This window comes from Malania oleifera, chromosome 6, assembly GCF_029873635.1.
Source record: "Malania oleifera isolate guangnan ecotype guangnan chromosome 6, ASM2987363v1, whole genome shotgun sequence".
In the NCBI taxonomy this organism is placed as follows: Eukaryota; Viridiplantae; Streptophyta; class Magnoliopsida; order Santalales; family Ximeniaceae; genus Malania; species Malania oleifera.
In genome coordinates this window covers 40,893,441-40,917,316 of record NC_080422.1, presented here as the reverse complement: position 1 = coordinate 40,917,316, position 23,876 = coordinate 40,893,441, and the positions used below count along the sequence as shown (strand labels likewise).

The window sequence follows — 23,876 nt, the reverse complement described above, 5'->3', positions numbered from 1 at the left end:
TACTTCGAGGACTGCAATAAACAAAAATCTCAACTACATTTATGTTTGGACAAGAACTCTGTGGGTCCAACGCAATTAGGATGTCTGCATAATTTTTTATTGGGACGTCAATGTAGAACAAATATCCACCACCCCCTCGTTGCGGATATCTCGATGTCAATTCTAACATGTACTCCTTTAAATCAATATCTAATCCTTTATATATTTTGCGTTTCAAACTTTCTAACTTCATCCTTCTTCGAACTTGAATGACTTTCGTTGGCCCAGTGCTGTACTCAATATCGGTTGATCCATGAATAATCTCGCTGTCAATGTATAATAAGACCATAATTTTGTTAGCTGACGAATTTGACGTCATTATGACTTATCAAAAGTAGAGTTTATCTGCAAGGTGATAAGAAGGTTGGAGGATCAATAAATAAATGAAACAAGAGAAAGCTTGAGTAATGGCTGAGGGATGATGAACAAATATATAGGGGATTAGCATAACAAAATTAACTTTTGGAAAGTCAAATTTGATTTTTTTACGTACACACGCATGCATGCACGACATAATTACTTTTTTTTTTAATACCAAATCAACTTTTCAAAAGTTAGTTTGGACACTATTCATGCTTACTTGACAGGACGAAATTCATTTTTTAATACCAAACCGACTTTTGGAAAGTCGGTTTGGACACTATTCATGCATATAGGAGCACATGAATTAATTTTTTAATACCAAACCGACTTTCCAAAAGTTGGTTTGGACACTATTCATGTACGTACGCATGCAACTATTAGGCGAGCCCCCCTTCTTCTCTCTCTCCCTCCCGAGACCTATCCCTCACCTTTTTTTTTTTCTTTTTTTATTATGCTTCCCCTTTTTTTTTTTTTAAAAAAAAATTTGGCCCCGCCCCACCTCTCTCCATGCCCCTCTCGTGCATTCATGCAGACGTCCCCTCATAGCTTTATAATCACAAAACTCATCTTTAAAAAATAAATTATTAACAATTAGAACAAGGCAAGAAATATGAATGATAAGAAGAGAATGTTAAAGTTGAATATAGAATCGATATACCAAATTGCTAAAATTACCAAAATAAAACAAAATTTACTTAACAAAAACTTGTTAATTTCAAATTTGTAATTAGTACATATCTTGTGACTATTACAAAAAATGAGTAAATTTGCATGTATCATTCTTACTTTAATCTTCCTCTCTCCCTATGCTTCACATAGTAATGTGCATCCCCTGCTACAATTGTGATTTCTTCTAGTCCAAATTGAAACACTGACGTGAACACTGACGATTTTGCCCCCGAATTGCTCTTGACTTTTTACCTAAATAAACTATCCCAATCACTTAGGTCTTATTTAATATAATTTTATATTATATTTTCTTGAGTTTTTTAAAAAATAATATAAATTTATATTATATTTTATCTAAATTTGTACTTGAATTCATATTAGGTTTTAAATTTATACTCCCAAATATAGAGTTACTGTTCAAGCAAATTGAAATTGAAATCTTTAATTTAAATTTATGTATTTTGAAATATATACTTATATTAAATAACATACAAATCTATACATATATAAATTTAAGACTTCACATTTATTTTGCTAATAAGCTTGGTCCCTTTTTTTTTCAAAAAAAAAATTCGCCCCACTCTCTCTCCCTGCCCCTCCACGCATGCATGTAAGTCCCTCACCCCCTTTTTTTTTTTTTTGTCTGACAATCTAACTTAAATCTCCTCTACCCTCAATCTCCCTTCCCCAGGCCCGGCCTCCTCCATCTCTCCCTGACGCCTTTCCTGGCCCCTTTATTTTATTTTTTTTTCAATTGAAAAGTTGCGACTGTTTTTTGGTGTCAAAACTCAAACCGACTTTTCGTAAATATTACGCATTTTATCTGATTTGATAGGTAGCTGAAGATGACTCAACCATGCATTGAACTTGGGGCAATGGCATGCACCCCTGCATGCTCACTGGATTCTACACGACATCCCACGACCATGAGAGAGAGAGAGAGAGAGAGAGAGAGAGGGAGGAGAGGGAGAATAGGTTTTCTGTTGTTTCTGTAAAACAAACCAATCGATCATCATGAGAAATTTTTTTTAAAAAAAAAAAGTTAAAAAACAGGATTCAGATCTTTGGGTCTTGTTAAACCATTGCCTGATTTGGTGACTGTTCATCTTCCTAAGGAAGAAGAGTTTGTTGCTCCAATTTCAGTTCCAGCAACTAACATTGAGGTTCCAACGACATAAATCCTGAATTAGGTTCTTTCTACACTTTTCTTATAGATGCAGTGTGAGTCGGAGAATGCTGGATCCATTTTTAAAGACTTGCAACCTCTAGATGTCATTTTTCCCATGACCTTGTGGTTAGTTCTGCAAATTCGGAAGTGCACAGATGCTCGCCGGAATCGTCCTGGGAAGCATATTCAGCTGGCCGGCTCCAACAACAACCATATGTCATGCACGCATGCTATGTCTGTCAAGACATATTTCAATACATTTGAAATTCCCTGCTTCAATCAGACTTATAATTATACAAATGTATGACCTATACATGTATAATATTCTGGGAATAAAAGTAATAGTCTCAGCTAAATCAGGAGGCAAGTCTGCCTATAAAACAGAAACGGAAAGAGTGGATTCTCAAATGCGGATGTATATGCAATATGCATATGCATGTGCTTCTCATTGCAACTAATGAGGGTGTTAAACAAAAAATCTCGGTGCTCAAGAAACACTTCAAGGTCCGAATCAGCTCGTTCAAGGTCGGAGACATGTTGCCCAAGCTCTCCGGCACGCAACCTCGGAACTTGTTATTCGCAAGAACGATGACGGACACCGGCAAGTTCCCCAAGTTTTCCGGCACTGCCAGCGCTGCGTGCCTCAATGGGAAAAGAATTTATGCTTGCCGGTGGGTTTAATTCCCTGGAAAAAGGTTTTTAGTTGCAGAGTTTAGAACTCAGTCTCCATGCCTACCAAATCAGATACAGATTTTTATTTTTAAAAATAATGGCGCTGATGGAGGCATAGGGGGAAGAACGAGGGTGAAGGATTTGAGTCCGTCTGCAAGCGCTGCTTCGCCGTGGAATCCATGATTCCCACGTAACAGCGGAGGGATTCCGGCTTCATGAATTCAGGGAGAATGCTGCGGAGCTTTTTGGATTCTTCGGTTAAGGAGCGGTCGAGGAAAGAAGGGAAGGGGAGGACTTTGCCAATGGTGTGCAGCGTGGGAGGCGGAAAATACGTGCCATGCAAATCTCGCTGGCCCGTCCAGCGCCACGCGTTGAGATTTGTCTAAATCTCGCTGGACCGCGAGATTAGGTAACATCAAAAAGAGAAATGTTTTCCGATCAAACAATTATTTAATATTTTAATAAAAAAAATAAAATTGGAAAAACTGCAGTCTATGGACATGTGTTCGTGGATATACAGGTTTTCTTAGCAAAAGTCCACGCTTTATGCGGTCTACTTGTACTCGCTTTATGTCTAATCATACTTTTTCCACAATCATACTTTTTCAATGCAAACGGCGACAAATAAGAATGAATAATCTTCTCATTTTTCAAGGGGAAAGGAGTTCAGATCGGATGGTGCTGCGTTTGAGGGTCAGTGCAGGGGGAAATTGACTGCACGATGGCTTCCAGAGGCGGTCATGGTAGCAACCGCAAGTGGGCGCCGCCGGCGTTGGCCGGAGATTGACGTATAATCTCACGAGTACGTGCGCATTGAAAAGTAAGAAAAGAGCTCGAGGTGGTCGTGATAATACAAGTTTACCTCCCTGGAGTTGTGGGTTCGGCTTCAAGGGGCGCGGGTATGCCGTGCAAAGCACACTTGTTTGGTGTTTCCGTATTCACGTGAAGCACACGGTAAGCACATGGACTCTCCCGTATTCTACCATTTTTTTTTTTTGATCGGTACCGCATTCTACCATTTTGTTTGTTGGGTTGGAAGCGGGAAACTTCTCCGAAGTTTCCTTCGTCCTCGTCACTATGGCTTTCCCTTTTATCAACGATTTTTTTTTTCTCCTTCTGCGATCCCTCCGCCGTCTCTCCGATCGCCTGATGTTATCCGCAACCACTTTCGGCCTGCCTCGGGATAATCGTCCCTTTCAATGTGAGTGAATTTACAATCATCTGTAAATTCTTATCGGCGGCAGCCTTCTTTTCAATTTTTTTTCTTCTTATTTTTGGTTACACCCGCAATCTCCGCCAGTAAATCTGTTCTGCAAAACGCGTTATGAGGTGTTGTGGTTTTTCAATTCCGACAAACCAATGATTCCGCGGCTTTTTCTGGCTTTCCCGCTTGCTCCATTCAACGCCAGCGCACGTCCACAATTTGTTGAATACCAATAAATAGAAATACACACTCTGACCGTTCCTCTGTTTTCTCCTTTTTTATTTTTATTTTTTTAAAGATTTTTTATTTTTTTTGTATGTTTTTTGTATTTCTGGTGTTCTTGTCTCTTGGTTGTTCTGATTTTGAGAGTTTTGGCGGGGCGGCCCGTTGAAGCCGGGCTGTGCCATCTCTCTTGCGACAGACACTGAATATGACTTTCAGAATGCCGAACGGGCCGCCGCTGCCACCTGATGTGGAGGCCGGCCGCCACCCCGCTAAGGAGGTGGCGGAGGAGGAGGAAGAGGGCGGCTGTATTCCTTCAGATCCTTTTGACATTGCAACCACCAAGAACGCTTCGTTCGAGTCCCTGAAGCGGTGGAGGGTACGAATTCATCGAATGCGCCTCTTTATTTTCATATTCTTCTTTATTAACAATCATTGTTGCTGGATGTAATTGTTCAATGTGGGTGTGGTTTCAATGCAAGTGATGTTTGGATTTTATAAATTTGGAGAAGTAATCATGTCAATGGAAGTGCTGTGTTTTAATTATTTCTATGCTCATCGTAGTGCATTTGGTTAAGATTTTGATTGTACTTTTCTTGCTTTTGAGAAATTCGAAATGCATTGGATTGTTTTAGACTTTTTGAAGCGGGAAATGTACTTCTAAATGCGACCCAAATAATGCATTATGCTGTGCATGAAAGAAAATGGGGTAGGAAGGAGAACAGAGAAAATGAATGGTTTTCTCTTCTCATTTGGTTAAGTGGAAGAAATTGTGGGGGAAGAAAATGATTATTGGGCAAATCTCCTTCCACTCATTCCCACTTCTGGAGGAATTGATTTGGGAAGGAGTGGAAATGCTCATTTCCATCTATTTTCCTTTCTCAGCTTTCCACCCTGCTAAATGATGGGAGGAGAAAAGATTTCCTGCTGACCTTCTACTCCTTTTTCTTCCTTTTTACCCCACCACATATAGAGTTAAATTGTTAACATCTCTGCTAGCCTTTCTTTCTTTTTCTTTTTTCCCTATATATATATATATATATATATATATATATATGTATGTATGTATTTGTGATTAATGAATAGTGAATACAGATGATGATAGCACATGCTGTTCTCTTAAATTGTACTTTTGTCTCTGTATGTGGCTGCCTGAGTGAATAGCACTGCAAAAGCATTCACGGCAGGCTGAGAAAGTTCAAATCTGTAAAGAATTTGTCTGGATTCTCTACTTTTGGGAATTTAAAAGCCAAGTGAAGAGTGCACTAACATGTTGCTTCAAATGCTCTATTGCTGCCCGTGGAATGAATATTTCGAAATATCTCTTTTCACTCTTATGACTCACTCTGAAGATTGCAAATGATATTACTGCATTAGAACTCATGGCTGAACTCTGAAATTGAGTCTATGTTCTCTTCAGAGTTGCTAATGTTGGCTGGCAGCATTCAATCTTGCTTGTTTTCTTGGTTTTGCTTTGACACCAAAAAATGGTTTTCATAACCTATCTTGTTTGAAAATTTGGTTCAAAATGGGCCTGGACATGGCTAACAGGCATCATGTTTGCAAATTGTCGCACAAGTTCTTTTGGCTGTTTCGTCCTGCATGGAAAAACAGGGCTGGGGAGGATATTTTGACAAAATGCTGAGGACTGTTGTGAGCTGAGGGGTGGGGTATCAGCACTCAGCAGTATTGCTCAAATATCTCCACTCTTACGCAGGATGAAGTGGCAGGCATGACTGTTCTTGAGAGGTGGTTACGCATTGGCCTTGATAGGCTCTATTCAAGGTAGTCAATTTACTGAGTCAGCCCTATAGGATCAGGGCACAAGCTGTGGTGGAGTTGTTATGCACTTGGATCTAAATGCACCAGTTTCGTTTGGGTATCTTCAGACATTGGCGTTTTCTACTGAATCATTTAGGCACATAAGATTGGGATAAACGCTTAAGTGAGTTCTCAACCTTGGAGATGTACTAGTGTAGGAGAAGGTCTGTAACATTTTGATATATGCTACATTAAAGCAAGTATCTAGGGTTCTTGTTGCAGAGGGATGCTGATTTGGTGTAGTGCAACTGTTCAATATGATGTGTCAGTAGATGGCAGTATTTTGGTTGGTTCATGGCTGTCGATCAAATGATCTGCTAAAGCTTAAGTGAAGTCATTTGATTCTTTTGAAGGCACTTTTTCCATTTCAACTTTTTAGTACTGTCTTAAAAATCCTCTTGGTTAATCATCTTATTTATCAGAAGGTACTTCCTAGATTCCTTCATTACATGCTAGAATAACACAAAACGATTGTCTTTGCATATTTTCATACTTCATCAGGTGGTACATCTAGTGGGATAATTTGTTTTTCTTTTGTTGGAGGATATGTGCCCCCACCCAGTTATTAATTAGTTTTCATTGGAAAGAAGGGAGCAAACTTTTTTCGAAGGGGTAGAACCCACTTGGAATTTTGTAGAGGGTATGTTTTCAGGTTTATATTGTATTCGGAAACATGTTCATTTGGTGTTTGAATTGTGAAGAAATGTTTGTTTTCAGCTTCTTTAGGGAGATTAAGATGCATCGTGTAATTGTTGGGTATGTGTTGTTAAACTTCTTACTGTATATTTGCACTCCACAATCAGAAAGGAGGCTGGTGATCAGTTGAAATGTTGAGTTGGCCTTGTACTATAGTTTAATTTATGGATATTATTTTTCCTCTTCTTTCTCTTCCCTCGCTCATTTTATTTTGTTTTGAATTATACTTCATTCTTGTTGGTTCTGCTTTTTTCTTGATGGGCAAGACAGCTCATGCCACTGAGAAAAGAAGCAAGGATAGAAACAAGGCACAAGTCACAGGGGAAGCAATCTTTCACAGGGAGAACAACAGAAGAAAATAACAACCTTTGCCCGACCAACAGCAAAGCAAGAAACAGAGCTACAAAATCAAGCACCAGAAAATTTAGCAAGTTTACACGATGAAAACTTTTCCCCTGGCCAACAACCTTGATGGTGCATCTCCCTGGTTTCTGATTTCTGCAATAATTTCTGTCAGTTTCGTGGCAGAGCATAATGCTGTCAACAACTTTCATGTAGCTTCATAGAAACAGATTGAGATGTGCCGACAAAGTTAGGCAAGCATTCTCTGTCCATTGGCAGTGATTTCTGCTGTACATTTATAAATGGTGTTGCGATAGGATACCTGTCCAAAGTCATTTGTTGAGAAAGGGTTGTCACAATTTGGACCAAGGCAATGATTTCACTATTGACCTCCTCCTAGAGTTTACAGCGAGCAAGAAACAACTGAATTACTTCAACTACATCTGCCTTCTTGACTTATCAAGCTTTCTTGAAGAATGCAACTGAGTAACAATGAGGACTTGGATCTGCCTCATTTTTCAATGGGAAGAGAGTATCTCAGTTTACCATCAGAAATTTTTGTGTTAGACTGACTTGAATGTTATGAGTTAGCGAAGAGAATTTGGGATCGCAACTAAGTCAGGCTGAGTAACATTATGCATAAAGAGAGATCAAATTTTCGTAAATGATTTATGGACATATTACAGAGCACAACCTTGAAGAAGAAGGAATCCTGGGATAGCCATGGAACTTATATTGTGTGACAATGGAATAATTATATGAGTTATTTTGGTATTAGAAAATTGCTAAATCTACATGGGAATCAAGGAAAACCACCTCTGATATTCCAAAGTCACTCCTTGAGAATACATCTTTTTATTCCCCTTTTGTATGGATGATGAAATTACAAGCATGGTCTTAAATTTTCACGAAATTTTCGAAATTTCCGGTTTCTGTCACCCTTGAAATCTAAATGGTAGTTGATTTTCGTCTTGCATTCCATCGAAATCTCAACGAATCATCCCAAAATTTATTGAAAATCTCGAAATTTCATCGAAACTTGTCGAAATTTTAATTATGCAATGAAATTTCCTTGGAATTCAAATAAGAGATTTAGGAGTGAAGTGAAATTTCTCTTTTAATTTAATTTTATTTATTTTTGTTGAAACAAAATATTATTACAAATGCTTTTGAAATTATATGAAAAAGTAAACTTACAGGAGCATTTTATGTAACCATTTATGTCTAAATTATCATTATTTGTATAATAAATAATATTATGATTTATAAATTTTATTTGTATGAGCTAAATATGTTTACTGTACATTATCTTACAAATATGTTTGATACACATACTATATTACAACTTTTCCATCTCATACACAACATAGATGTATTTAACTTGTAATATATTAGTCCTAAAACTTACATTATTATGTTTGTTAACCATTTCTAAAGTTTCACAAAGAATTCCATGCTTTACTACTGATTTTCGTTATTTTTTCAAATCGAAATTGAAATGGAAATTTTTTTCAAAATTTCCGTACTTTTGGAGCTTCGATATTTGAGTTGAAATTGAAATTTAAGACCTTGATTACAAGGGAAGTTTTCTTCTATAGGGTTGAGCATTTATCGTCCTATGTCTGCATAGTTGCTCTGGGTGTTTGTGCATCGAGCAAGCATAAATGCAAGATGTGACAAATTATTGACTCTATTATGTTGGTTTTGAATTGTTTTACTTTTGAGTATTGGCGCAAAATTTTCCATTATTTTCCTCCAAGAATCCTAGCTAATCAAATAATGAAAATTTTAATGGCATTGGGGATCTCTAAATAGTATTATCCCTGTAAAATTAATGCAATAATGGTATCATAGAATAGTTATGGAATTTGTACCATATATGTTATACCCCTTTAAGAAATGCATATGCTGTTTTTTTGTCCATTGTTGGGTGAGCCTGGGCTGCACATTGGGGGTAAACATCCTCCCTTTCCCCAAGTAGACATCCTAAAGTTTGAACCTTAGATCGCGAACCTTTAATGGCATGCTTTTTGCTATAGTTGTATTCGTGTGGATCATAACTTCCCTTAATTTGTTAATAATCTTGTTCTGAGTACAAATGAAATTTTTTTTTTTGGATGTTGGAAGATATTTAACTTATTATGCGCTATAGAATTTATGAGGAGAACAGGAATCTGGTAGAGTTAGGGTCTTTGTTGTTAGAGAATTTTTTTTTTTTTAATGGAAGACGGGGAAATGTGCCACGAGTCAGATGGTGTTGTTTTAAATGAGTTATGAGCTTGTACTATGATGATGGTGTAAATTAACTGATTAATTGTTTAACAAAAAAGTGCTAAGATAACCTTAGCTAAAAAAAAGTTAGAATAAAGGAAGACTAGACTGATACACGAGATCAATATATGAGCTCAATGTGTTCTCAAGTTAGTCTGGTCTGCTGCTTGGATTTTTTGCTGTTAAATCACTTGATGTTTGGCAACTCATGGGAAGGTAGAGCTCTATTTGATCTTCATGAAAGTAAACTCCAGAAAATAAAACGGCAAAATATAATCATTGATGCGATCGAGGACATGCTGACAGGTTTTAAAAAGTTACGGGAACGCCCTTCCCCCCCGCCCAACACACACAATGGAACTGGTAAGCCTATAGTACAGTGTACTTACCCTCATTTATGAAGTCAACTGCAGCCTGAGTTATGTGCATTGAAGATGTTTACAGAAATAATATGATGCTGCTTTGAACTTCTGTGTTTTAAATAATCCTTTGGGGATTGCTCAAAGTATTTCATTGTTTTGAAATTTTATTCCTGGGAGTTTGTAGTTCATCTTACATGTAATGCTCTATTTACAAGCGCCAAAGATTGGAGTTGAATGAATTTTTTTCATTCTGTTATGTGTACAGGATCTCTTGTTTTTCTGTTATCGCTTGTATTTTATGCAATAACATACTTCAGATTTATGGCTGTTATATTAGATGTTATTGTGTATTCAAATGTAATTTGTAGGTTAAAAATTAAGTTGTCAATGTCTCAGTTTTTGGTAATGAAATTTCTGTTCCCTACAGCAAGCAGCACTAGTGCTAAATGCTTCTCGTCGATTCCGGTACACTTTGGACTTAAAAAAGGAAGAAGACAAAGAACAGCGAAGAAGGATGATTAGAGCCCATGCACAAGTCATCAGAGTATGCTTACTTTTTATTTTCTTATTATTATTTTTTGTAAACAAATATTTATGAAATCTCTTAGATGGCTTTATTATTTCTAATTATTGACTTCTTGTATTAGGCAGCACTGCTTTTCAAATTGGCTGGAGAACGGGTGATCGGTACTGCACTTTCCTTATTATCTTTTTCACTTTTTTATTTTTTATTTTAATTTTTTTAAATTCCTTTATATGTTTAAGAGTTGAGCAAAATAACACTTTCTTGGAGTTGATCTTGATTAGTGATTTCTTTGTACATTAGCAGTACTACTTGGGTTCAGAGCAAATCAACTTTGAATTTGTTAGAATGAGGAGATGGGATATTATGTCTTGTGCAATTTCTCCAATAAGAGAAATGCAAACATGAGATCAATGTAATTTGGGAGAAAAACGTTTTACTTTCTATTGATGCTTCAGCCATTGCTGCATATTTTTGTTACTTATTGTTGGCAGAATAGCCAATAGGAATGTGGAGCTTTATCATTTTATATGCCAATAACTAGAATGGAGTTCTTATTTATTTGTGTCTGATTGTCGGCTTGGGACTCAAGCTTTTTCTACATAATCCATTCTCCTTGTCATTTCCCATAGCTTCCTACGGAGTGTTGAAAGTGGAATATTGCCTAGATAATGACTTTGATTGCTGTATAACTTATTCTTCGTTATTGATTGTGTAAGCCTAAGTGGTTGTTCAATATTGGTATGTTTATAATTTTCTAAATGTTACAGATGACTTTTTTTAAAATGCATGGCACACTTGATTTTGCAAAGAGGTTTTGATGCAGATACAAGTTAAAATATGAGTCCTTATCATATTGTATTTTCTAATATTATATTTTATGCATGAACTTGCTACAAATATAGAAAATATATTGCAAATATCTGATTGAACACGTTTTAAAGCGTTAATAGGCTAAACATTTTGGGATGTAAGCCAAAGCATTTAGCTATAACTATTTATAGGGCAAATCATTCATATGCATTAAATTTCATGTATTTTAAATTCATCGAGATATTTATAGGCCTGAAACAAAATTTACTTATGATTGGTACATGTGGTACCATTATTAACAATGGGAAGCTTTATTTTGCATTATTGAACCTTCAAATAAATTGAAGTATATGCCGCTATTTTTAATTGCGCTAGCTGTATTCAAGTTTTATTATTGTGTTAAATTACCACTTTGCCTAAAAGCATAAGCTGTGAAGTTGTGAGCCAACAATGTGTACCAAGGCTTAACACTCTTTTGCATGCACAGTGCGATTGCATGCGGAGTGATAAACAAATGATAAGTCACACCCACCCATTATGGGGAATAACATAATTTTTTTAATAGCCAAACAGTGAAAACGGGCAATAATAGTATTATGGTGTTGGTTGAGGGGGATGTATGTGTAATGTGAGCTATTCAGTTTTAGTGAATGGTAAGCCTGTATTGTGGGTTAGGGCCTCGAGGGGTATTAGACAAGGTGGTTCTCTCCCCTTTTTTGTTTGTTTTAGTGGCTGATGTATTGAGTAGGCTGGTTGATATGTTGGCGGATAGAGGTTTGGTGGGGAGGGAGGAGGTGATGGTTTCTCACCTCTAGTTTGCTGACGACACTATCTTCTTTTTAGATGATCATAGGCCTTTTCTGTTGAATATTTTAGGTCTTTCTTGTGTTTTTGAGAGCATTTCTGGCCTGAAGATTAACATGGGGAAGAGTGGGCTTGCTGCAATTCTGACGAGTATGTTAGGGAGCTGTGTTTGGAGGTGGGATGCGGTTTGTTGGAATGGCCCTTGTCCTATTTAGAAGTCCCTATGGGGGGTAATTCTAGATTCGTTAGCTTTTGGGATTCGATCGTGGAGAGGGTTGCTAAGCATTAGATGGGTGGAGAGAGGTTTTATTTTATTTTTTATTTTGGAGGTAGAATTACTCTTATTCAGGCTTGTCTTTCTAGTATCCTGTTGTATTATCTATTTTTAAGATTCAAGTGGGGGTTGCTAGTAAGATTGAGAATGTTATGTGAGACTTCCTGTGGTCTGGGGTTGGAGGTTATAAGGATCATTTGGTGTGCTGGGAGGTTGTGTATAGGTCTAAGCTGGAGGGTGTATTGGGTCTTGGAAATTTGGTGTCTTAAAATGCTACTCCCCTATCTAAATGGCTTTGGAAGTTTCCCTAATAGGATTCTTCCCTTTGGTATAGAGTTATTAAAAGCAAGTTTGGGTTCAATGAGAATGGATGGGATGCCAATTTGGGATCTATATTTTCTTTGGAAAGCTCGTGAAAATCTATCTCTCAGATTTTTCCCTCTTTATTCCCCATACTAAGTTTGTGTCACATAGGGGTTATAATATTCGTTTTTGGAAAGACCTCTGGTCAGAGAATATGTTCTATCCACCTCTTTTCCTAATCTTTTTCGCTTGAGCTCAGGGCAAGAAATAGCACCATTTCTTCTTTTGTTGTTAACTCAGGGTGGTCCCTTGCCTTCGTGGGATTTTCTTTTTCAAAGGCAAGTTAATGATAGGGACACGGAAGAGTTATTTTCTTTGTTCGTTTTGTTCACGTTTCTTTGGAAGTGGATAGTCATACCTGGTCCTTGGATCCTACAGGGGTGTATTCTAGCAAATCCTGTTAAGGAAATTACAAGATTTCCATATGAAGATCATACACAAGAGGCAACCCAAGATTCACTATGTGGCAATAAAGACCGAAATTCTCTCTTGAAATAGGAGCACTGTACAATGTAAATACACACTGAAAAATATAGAAAATCTTTCTCTCAATTCTATTCTTCCTCTCCAAATTCTAGACTCTGAATTTCTTCATGGTATCAGAGCCAGGTTAGGATTTCGACGTTAATCACGGATCGCTGATTGCCGATCGCAAAGCCGCCTGCGCCTCTCTCTCTCTCTCTCCACCATCGCCGGTTCCTTTTTGCTTGTTGCCGTTACTTTTGTTTCATTGCCAGTCGCTGTCGTTGCTTCCGTTCCACGCTTCATTGCCGATCTCTCTGGCACCGACTTCTTCAGGCTCCGATCAATGACTCTCTACCTCCTTCGACGCAACGCAGATTGGATCATCGTTGCTGGACTACGTGCATATCTTCTTTTGCAATTTTTCTGACTCCCGACGGTTACTACCACCCTCGGCTCTCCGTCGTCATCCATTCTTGCCACCACCGACAATATCCCTGCTGATCAATCTCAGATCTACACCTTACCTTTCTCAAATTTCCTTATATGCTGCCCCCATATTCTTAATTTTTAATTGTACAAATACTAAGGTCACTCGTGGGTGCACCAATTTCCACATAGCACTGAAGCCCAGATAGCCATATACCTATATATATATATATATATATATATATATTTTAAAGCAAAAAAAAAAACCACTTCTATTTCTCTCCATGGCTACCAATACTGCAGACACCGACAATTTTGATGATCCAAGTCATGTTTTTTATCTCAGTAATTCCGACAATCCTGGCATCGTCTTGGTTTCCAATCTCTTGACTGAAACCAACTACAACACATGGAGCCAATCCATGGTCATTGCCCTTAGCATCAAGAACAAGTTCGGCTTCATTGATGGTACCATATCCCAGCCCTCCAAGACCTCTTCTGCTGAGTATCTACAATGGAATCGTTGCAATAACATGGTAAAAGCATGGCTTCTCAACTCTCGTTCAAAAGAAATTTCTGCTAGTGTTCTCTTTTATGATCTTGCTCGAGATATCTGGATAGATTTGAAGGAGTGTTTTTCTTAAGTTAATGGTCCTAGGATGTATCATTTTGAACAAGAAATCCGGAATCTTGTTCAAGGTAATACATCTGTGGCCACCTATTTTACAAGGCTGAAATTGCTATGGGATGAGTTGTCGTCTCTTCAATCTAATCTCTTTAAGGGAGATGTTGCCCCATACCAACAGTACCAGCGCACCATGAAGTTCCTTATGGGACTTAATGACTCCTATGGGTCGATTCGCGGCCAGATTCTCTTGATGGATCCTTTGCCCACGATCAACTGCATCTACAGTTAAGTTCTTCAAGAAGATTGTCAACGGAACATCCAAACTCTCTCACTTGTTGATGGGGTTGCATTAGTTGCATAAGGTATTCTCCCCACCCCAAGAGATGGCAAGCTGTTCCGCAAGCCCAGACCAAAGTGTACTCACTGTCACAAAGAAGGTCATATTGTGGATCGTTGCTACTTTATCCATGGGTTCCCATCTGGATCCCGTAAAACTAGCTCGGGTTCCAAACCAAGTGCACACTAGGACTCTTCCGCTGACAACAATCCATCCACTAGCAGTCTTCCTTTTACTCCGGATCAATGCCAACAGCTTTTAGCCTTGCTCCACTCCCAGTCATCGCCTATGGCAAACCATATAGGTACTATTGAGTCTTTGTCAGGTATATTCTCCCATCTTTTTGGATTCTTGACAGTGGAGCCACCAATCACAGGGTGCGCTCTCCCACTGACTCAACCTATTCTATTCTTGTTTTTGGTCACACAGTACGACTACTTGATGGTTCTCATGCTGTGGTAACACATATTGGATCCATCGTTTTCTCTTCTTCTCTTATTTTAAAAAATGTTCTTTGTGTTCCTTCCTTTCATTTTAACCTTATTTCTGTTTGCCTGTTATGTCAAAATCTCAATTGCTTAATCATTTTTTTAGCACACCTGTGTTTTATTCAGGACATACACTCGATGAGGATGATTGGACAGGGCACTGAGAAGGATGGGTTGTACACTTCCACAAGAGATCTCCTGCACGCTGTTAGGTGGCTACATCGAATTCCCAACTATGGCATTGCCAACTTGGTCATTTATCCAATAAAGTCTTGTCTTTACTTTCACAACATATTTCTGGCATTTGTTCTAATTTGGATCCATGTTCCATTTGCCCATTGGCTAAACAAACACGTCTTGAATTTCCTTCAAGTTCTATTTCTTCTACTATACCTTTTCAATTAATACATGTTGACATTTGGGGGGGTTACAGTGTTCCATCACTCACCGGGGCACAATTTTTCTTGACCATTGTTGATGATTACACTCGCTGTACTTGGGTCTATTTAATGCGTCATAAGTTGGAGACTCGTTCTCTTCTCCAAACATTTATTCAACTTGTCCAAAATTAATTTACCCATACAATCAAAATTGTGCGCAGTGATAATGGTTTTGAATTCAATATTCCCTCATTACACTTTGAAAAGGGCATTGTGCATCAAACTAGTTGTGTTTCCACCCCTCAACAAAATGGGGTTGCGGAACGTAAACATCGTCATCTTTTAAATGTTGCTCGAGCTCTTCTATTTTAGGCCAACATGCCCAAAGAATTTTGGGGTCAGGCTTTTCTTACTGCCACTTATTTGATCAATAGAATCCCTACTCCTCTTTTGGGCGGGAAATCTCCCTATGAAAAACTCTACAACACCTTGCCTAAAGATCACCACCTTCGAGAGTATTTGGGTGTCTCTGTTATTCCTTCACTCACTTCCGCCACCCTTCTAAATTTGACCCTCGTGCCATTCGTTGTGCCTTCATTGGATATCCCTACGGACAAAAGGGTTATGCGTTATATGATCTTGCCACTCATAAAATATTTGTTTCCCGTGATGTGGTCTATCATGAGGATCAATTTCCTTTTAGCCACGCCCCTTTTGAACAATCCTCTTGTATCTTACCGCATCCTTTTGACTCTCCAGATCTTCTCTCCGCCAACCCTACCCAGACACCTCCTGGCTCACCTCATATTCATTCCCCTTCTCCTGCTCCAATGGTCTCTGTCTGGCGATCCACACTTGCAATTCAACCACCTGCCTACCTACGGGATTTCCATGTTGAACAAGCACTCCCTTCTCGTCCTATCCCATCATCTGACTCGGCAGCGGTCCGTTCTTCAGGTACTCCTTATCCTCCTTCTGCTATTCTTTCTTATGATTCCCTTTCTTCTACACACTGTGCTTTCATCATTGCTATCTCTATTGCATAAGAACCCCAGTCTTTTTTGCAAGCCATGCAGGATCCCAAGTGGCGTGCGTGCTGAGATTGATGCCTTGGAAGCCAATAATACTTGGACTTTGACTCCTCTTCCACCCCACAAGCGACCCATTGGCTGCAAATGGGTGTACAAAATCAAGCACAATCCTGATGGATCTGTAGAACGTTACAAGGCTTACCTTGTTGCCAAAGGCTACAACCAAAAGGAAGGGATTGATTACACTGAAACTTGTGCCCTTGTTGCCAAGATGGTCACCGTTCGCACTGTCCTCGCTCTTGCTGCTATCCACAATTGGCACCTTTCTTAACTTGATGTTAATAATGCCTTTCTACATGGTGATCTCGATGAAGATGTCTACATGCATCTTCCTCCTGGTTTCGGACGAAAGGGGGAGACCAGGATCTGCAAGCTTAACAAGTCTCTATACGGCCTCAAACAAGCATCCAGGCAGTGGTATGCTAAATTATCTTTCACATTTATCAATGCCGGTTATAAGCAATCTAAAGTAGATTACTCTATGTTCGTCTGATCCCACGAAACAAGTTTCACCATCATCTTGGTCTATGTAGACGATATTATTTTGGCAGGAAACAACTTGGAACAGATCGATGAGCTTAAGAAATACTTGGGAGAATGCTTCAAATTGAAGGATCTTGGTCTCTTGAAATACTTTCTAGGGATAGAGGTGGCTCACTCCAAAACTGGAATTTTCCCGTCACAGAGGAAATATTCCTTGGAGATACTTGAGGAGACTGGTTTCCTTGGGGCAAAACGGTGTAATCTACCAATGGAACCAAACCTGGCACTTAGTGAGACGGATGGAGAACTTATCTCGAATCCTTCTTCATATCGAAGACTGGTTGGGAAACTGATATATTTGACTATCACTAGACCAGATTTGGCATATGCAGTGCACACATTGAGCCAATTCATGGATAAGCCTCGAACTTCCCACTTGGATGCAGCACATCGGGTTTTGCGCTATCTCAAACAGTCAACTGGGCAAGGAATTCTTTTGTCAGCTTCCAGTGGTATTCAGTTACATGCATTCTGTGATGCCGTTTGGGCTCGATGCAGAGACACTCGGCGATCTGTTATTGGGTACTGCATTTTACTTGGAAAATCACCAATCTCTTGGAAAACCGAGAAGCAAGCAACAATTTCACGATCCTCAGCTGAAGCAGAATATCGCTCTATAGCATCAACCTGTTGTGAAATTACTTGGTTAAAGCAACTTTTGACAGATCTCCAGATAGCTCACCCACAACCAATCAAGCTGTATTGTGATAATAAAGCATCTATTCACATTGCATCTAATCCAATTTTCCACGAGTGAACAAAGCATATAGAGATCAATTGCCATGTTGTACGGGATAAGATCCAAAATCAAGTTCTTCAAACTATTCACATACCCACAAGTCAGTAGCCTGTAGATTTATTCACAAAAGCATTCGGACCCACACAATTCAATCATTTACTAAGCAAGTTGAGTATGATCAATATCTACTCCAACTTGAGGGGTAGTGTTAAGGAAATAACAAGATTTCCATACGAAGATCATACACACAAGGCAACCCAAGATTCACTGTGTGGCAATAAAGACTGAAATTATCTCTTGAGATAGGTCAAACCACTAGACACGGATACTTAATTGGTGTAATCAACATGATTTACTTTAATTGTCTATTGAAGAAATTGTATAAATAGGAGCACTGTACAATGTAAATACGCACTGAAAAATATAGAAAATCTTTCTCTCAATTCTATTCTTCCTCTCCAAATTCTAGACTCTGAATTTCTTCAAATCCTTAAGTGAAAATCCTTGACCCATGCCGACTCTTCTCTTTATCTCTATAATTCTATTTGGAAGGGCAAAGTCCCCCAAAAAACTGAGGCTGTTATTTGGTGGGTTGTGCTTAATAGAATCAATACCAATAACTTGTTGCAGATTAGGAGACTGATGAAGGCACTCTCGCCAGATGTTTGTTTTCTTTATTTGGTTTATAGGGTGAGCGTTGGGTTTGTCCTAGACGGCCGAGGGTGTTTTGGAAGTTCCTTTTGTTGGTTTTGGAAGGAGAAAGGACAGGACAGCACTCTGGCAATGTGCTTTATTTGCAGCAATGTGGGGGCTGTGGTTGGAACAAAATGCTAGTATTTTTTTGAGGAAGAAGTTATATTTTTTGCTGTTTTGGGAGAAGAATCATTGCATGAAATCACTTTCGTGTGTCGGTTATGAGAATTTTAAGGGAGAAAGCTTTTTGGAAATTCAGCACGATTGGCAATTTGTGTTGGTTTGACATTGTGTGCTGGGAGTTTTCTGTCTGTTTTCTTTTTCTTTCTTGTTCTATTTTTTGTGTTTTCAATCTGGTTTGTCCCAGTTTTTTTGGTAAGGATATATCTTGTTCCCCTTGCCGTATATTCGTAATCTATTAATGAACTTGTTCTTTTTCTATAAAAAAGTTCTCAATGACACTATAACCGAGGACCTCCTGCGTTGTCTAGAATAGTCCATGATTGATTCTTGCACGATGAACTTGAATTTTTGACTTATCATTATAGCTTGCTGTAGAACCCTACTCCTCAGAAACATTATAGACTAATGATAAGCTTGCTTTTTGGATGGGTGACTGACTAATTGACTAAATTTAAAAAAGGCCGGAGGACATCACCCATATATGTCCAGTGTATTTGAGGATCATGCGGTGGCATAAAAAATTCCTCTTGGTGGATCCAACAGTTAACAAAAATTGTCCCTGCTCCATGCTCCCAAATTTTTTTTTTGAAAAAATCTATAAGTGAATCTAGATGATTTGGGATTTTGGGTACACATCATTAAACCTAAAAAAGAGATTCCTCCCCAACATTATAGACCTCATCCTGTTTGCGGAGGTCTCCACCCCCTCAAGGTCCAGCAGCTTTTGTTCTCAAGTATAAATTAATTTTAGATCTTTCTGTCGCCTTTTGGTATGCTGGAGTTGTGTTTGCTTTCTGAGATCTCCATTTAGCCTTGCACTTGTTCTCCATTTATCCTTGCACTTGTTCTCAGCTCCCTGTTGATCAAGCCATCAAGATTATTATCTTTAAGATTGAATCATCTAGCCTTCGAGTTAATCTTTAATGTTTCTTTGGTGGCCTTTAATCTTTTCCGTCTTCTTTGGCACCAAAATTTTATTGCCTTTGGCAAATATCTATTGGTGCAGTTGAGGATGCTGGGAGATGGAAATATACTTATTTCTTTTGAAGTTCAATTTTTCTTAGATGGAGACAAAGGAAAAGCCCCACAAATCAATGTTCCAACCTCTTTTTGTATTGTCTATTCATTATACCTTTTTTTTAAATAAAGGGGCATATGGTCAGTAGTACATCTGCACTGTGGCCTTTTTGTGCTTTATTTTTCTTTCTTATGTATGTATGTTACTAATGTATATATGTAGGCAAGATTAATATAAAAATTATGTGAAAAGGTTAAAACATTAAGGCATTTGATTTGCTGTTAGGTGGGTTGTAATCCTCAAGCCATAATGCTTATGCAGTTGTACTGTATTATTGTGAGGGATCTTGATCCAATCTTTTAAGTGAGTAACATCTCCAGTCTGAATTTTTGAATTTCGATTCCAACTAAAATTTTGAGGCTTAGAAGGTACAGAAACTTTGATGGAAATTTTGATATTGATCTTGAAAAATGATGGGAATTTGTAGTAAAACATGGATTTTTAAGAAACTTAAGATACTTCTATTAGACATAACAATGCAAGATTTAGAAATCAAATATTGTAAATTAAATACATCAACAATAGGTTTGTGCAAATAAGATGCAATTACTTTAACACAATAATCATATTAAAAATATTCAGTTAATATAAATAAAGTTCATGGATCAGTTAAAAAGTCAGGTGTAGATATAGCTAATTTAGACATCAAAGGTCAAATAAAATATTGTAGCTAATATCTGAGGTCAATTTTGCATAAAAACCTTCAAATCGTCATTCATATCCTTCTTGTAATAATTTTTATTTTCAACAAAAAGAAGAAGGTTTTTTAAGAGAGAAATTGAAATTTGACTTTTGAATCTCAATTTATATTTCAAGAAAATTTTGTTCAATAGTCGAATTTCTTTGACAAACGTTGTTGATCTTTTGATAAATTTTGGATGCTTTGTGGTATCCAACCTGAAAGTTTGTAAGAAAATTGACATTGTTTCAATTTCTGGGAGATGGAAAGCAGAATTTTCAACAATTTCATGGTAATATATGACTAACATATTTACTAATGATGAACTTTGTATTCAGATTTGTTCATGGTTTCATGATTGGTAGCATGTATATATTTCACCCTACTCATCTCATAGTTGTCACTTGGACATTTGGTTTGTAATATTCAACAAAAAAAGGGAATTGCACTCTTAATGAACCCTTTCCATAGTTCTATCAGTGTGCAGTTTTTGTGCACTATACACTCAACACACTTCTTGTTGAATTATTTATTTATTTATTATTTTTTTTTTTGTAATTTGCAATTGTAGCCAAATTGCTGGAGAGGCTGATGCGAGATTTATTTTGGTTGGGTCCTTGGAGGTAAGGAGAGACCATCTAGTTAGCTGGGAAGTAGTTAGTAGACCTAGGTCAGAGGGGGGCTTGGTTGGGAGTCCCGAATGTGGTATCCAAAAGCATCTCCCTTATAGGCACGTGGCTTTGGAGGTTCTCTTTGGAAGTTGATTCCTTATCGGATGAGGTGATTAAGAGCAAGTGTGGGATCAAAAGATTAGAGGCAGTGGCATCATCTCTCATGCGTGTCCTAGAAATTTCTGTTTCAGTAGCTAGGTAGCTCTTTCCTCTTATTTGGTTCACAGTGGGTAGCGGCAAAAAAGTTCATTTCTGGGAGAAGGTGTAGGTGGGGGTAGTCATCGTTGGAGTTGAAGGTTCCTCGTTTATTTAACCTTTCATTGCTACATAACGCCCCCATTAGCTCTCTAATTTCTTCTGAGGGGCGTTCTTCTTGGGATTTCCATTTCTTTAGGAATCAAAATGAAAGATAGGTTTGATGGGCTCACTATCCTTCTTTCTTTGTTTGACCATGAGAGAGCGTGGGAGGAAGATTCTTTTGGTATGTTCACTTCTAAATCCTTTCTCTCTCACCATTTGAAATCCCCCTTCCCTAACCTTTTTTCCTTGGAATCACATTCTTTTGGAGGGCTAAAGTGCATGGGAGGATTAGGGCTTTTGTTTGGACTGTGATTTTTGAAAAGATTAGCATGCATAATTTACTTTACAGGGGAAGGCCCTATATAAGGCTCTTAGTCTTGACATGTGCATCATGTGCTGTGAAAGCAATGAATGAATGCCCATCTTTTTGCGCATTGCAGTGTAGCATCGCAGCTTTAAAACACCCTTTTATAATTTGTGGGGGAAGAGTGGGTGGCTCTGGGAAAGGTGGGAGAGTTGCCATTGATTGACTTTGGGATTTTTGTAAAGAGTAGAAATGGTAGAGCTCATTGGAGTGTGGTTGCTTTTGCCATCCTTTGGACCTTGTGGATTGAGAGGAATGCTAGGAGTTTTAAAGGTTGCTCAACCTACTCACGGCTATTATGGGATAGAGTGACTTTCTTCTCTTCCTTTTGGGTGCACTCTTTTGGATTTTTTTGGGGATTATTGCCGTCTGACCTCATAAGAGATTGGAGGGCAGCGCTTTTGCAATTGACGCTCATGTTGTTTTTTCTGTTTTTCTTTGGCATATTATAGGCTTTCTGTATTTCTAAATTTCTGGGGAAGACTCCTTGTCTTCTAGATCATGGAGTGTGTTTCTCGGTTTTAATAACATTGTCTTCTTTTATCCCAAAAAAGAAAAAAATTATCTTCATTAGCTTTTCCAGAGTTTTTTTCATGTTTTTTTTTTAATCTCTGTTGTTTTTGTGATTGAAATTGGAATGCAAATTTAATCTTTTAGACTTACTGTGTTTTGAGATTGACCATGTTCAATTGAAATTGATTTTTAATCCCTTGAATGTGACCACTATCCCACCCAATTATTTATTCTATCCATATAATTAGATTGTTAAACAATTTCAATATATAAGTCGTTGAAGGGTTGTCTTTCATCATTTGGTTTTCTATTCCTCATGATAACTCATGTATTCTTGGAAAATTCTTTCCTTTTCAACAAAATACGAATTTTGACATTTAAGTTTTAAAATTGATTAATGTCATTGCTAGCATTATTGTAATTCAAGTTCAACTCTAAAAGAGGCATAAGAGTTTTAAGTTGGTTGAAGTCTTTGCTAACATTGTTGTCATACAAGTTTTGACATGCTCCATTTTTTTGAGAGGCTTATAATTGACTAGCATTTGTTTTACTGAAAATTATTGTTATAAGTGAACAAGGAAGATTGGCATTAGTATTTTAGTTTTTCTTCTTAAGCTCTATGTTTTATAACAACATTTGAGATTTTTCTTTTGAGTCGCACCAAATTAATTTATGCAGTTGTTTTGTATGCTATGCATCAAAGCGTTGGGCACGCAACACAAGATTTTCTTGCTAATTTGTCATATGAACCTTTTCCTGAACAATGTTCAACTTGTTCTTATTGGTTTGCTTCTTATTGTTGACTTATGTTTGACTCATCTAGTGATAGGTGCCACAGATGTACCTCCAACTCCAGGCGGTGATTATGGAATTGGACTAGAACAACTTTCTTCAATGACCAGGGATCATAAGACTTCAGCTCTACTGCAATATGGAGGGGCAAGTCAATAATGTCCTTGTTTCCTTATTCTATAATGTGCTGAATACAGTCACTGAGCATGGGCTTGTAGCCCGGCCTGCTGGTGGCTTGTCTCTTGGCCCAAAGGGTTCAACACCACTTAGGGCAGGTTTTTGTGGTTGTGCATACGTGTGTGCACACATTTGGTTTTAGGGTATGCACACATTTGGCAAAGAATATTACTGCTATACTGAATTTACATATTGTAGTTATCCTTTCCTTTATCAGGCTTTTGGGTTGTCAAATTTGCTGAAGACAAATCTTGAATCGGGAATTGATGGGGATGATAAGGATATGCTGAAACGAAGAAATGCATTTGGATCAAATACATATCCAAGGAAGAAAGGGCGAAGCTTCTTGGTAATTCCTTTGCAGTACTGGTTTCATTTAGGAATCTTTGCTATCTCAGCAATTTATTTGTGTGCTTTGTCCTGCAGATGTTCCTTTGGGAAGCTTGGCAAGATTTAACTCTTATCATTTTAATGGTAGCTGCTGTAGTGTCATTGGTATTGGGAATAAAGACAGAGGTGAGGTGGTTGTATTGGCATGTGTTGCAACTATGTACAATTGATGCTTATGTATAAGTTTATTCTGTTGTGGCAAATTGACATGGGTTCATGTAAAATTGCATTTTGATTGATGTGTTGCAATTCTGTTTGTTGTGTGATCATACTGTGAACTATTCGTGTTATATGGGCATGTGTTGTGCCTTGTGTTATGTAGATTGCAATCTG

At 37.9% G+C, this 23,876-nt stretch overlaps 1 protein-coding gene across 5 annotated transcripts in view; it reads left to right on the top strand.

Moving 5' to 3' along the window:
• The first annotated feature begins 3,952 nt into the window (after positions 1-3,952).
• The window catches only part of LOC131157640 (calcium-transporting ATPase 9, plasma membrane-type), a 98,481-nt gene continuing 78,557 nt past the window's right edge, over positions 3,953-23,876 (top strand). The window contains exons 1-7 of one of the 5 annotated variants that reach the window (XM_058111945.1): positions 3,953-4,112; positions 4,537-4,716; positions 10,257-10,373; positions 10,477-10,516; positions 23,014-23,123; positions 23,371-23,502; positions 23,580-23,669. In XM_058111945.1, coding sequence (XP_057967928.1) covers positions 4,546-4,716; positions 10,257-10,373; positions 10,477-10,516; positions 23,014-23,123; positions 23,371-23,502; positions 23,580-23,669 — 660 coding nt within the window. In that variant the 5' untranslated portion in view covers positions 3,953-4,112; positions 4,537-4,545. Of the gene's footprint in view, positions 4,113-4,508; positions 4,717-10,256; positions 10,374-10,476; positions 10,517-23,007; positions 23,124-23,370; positions 23,503-23,579; positions 23,670-23,876 lie in introns of all 5 variants that reach the window. The other 4 variants (XM_058111943.1, XM_058111946.1, XM_058111944.1 and 1 more) reach the window with 4 other exon arrangements.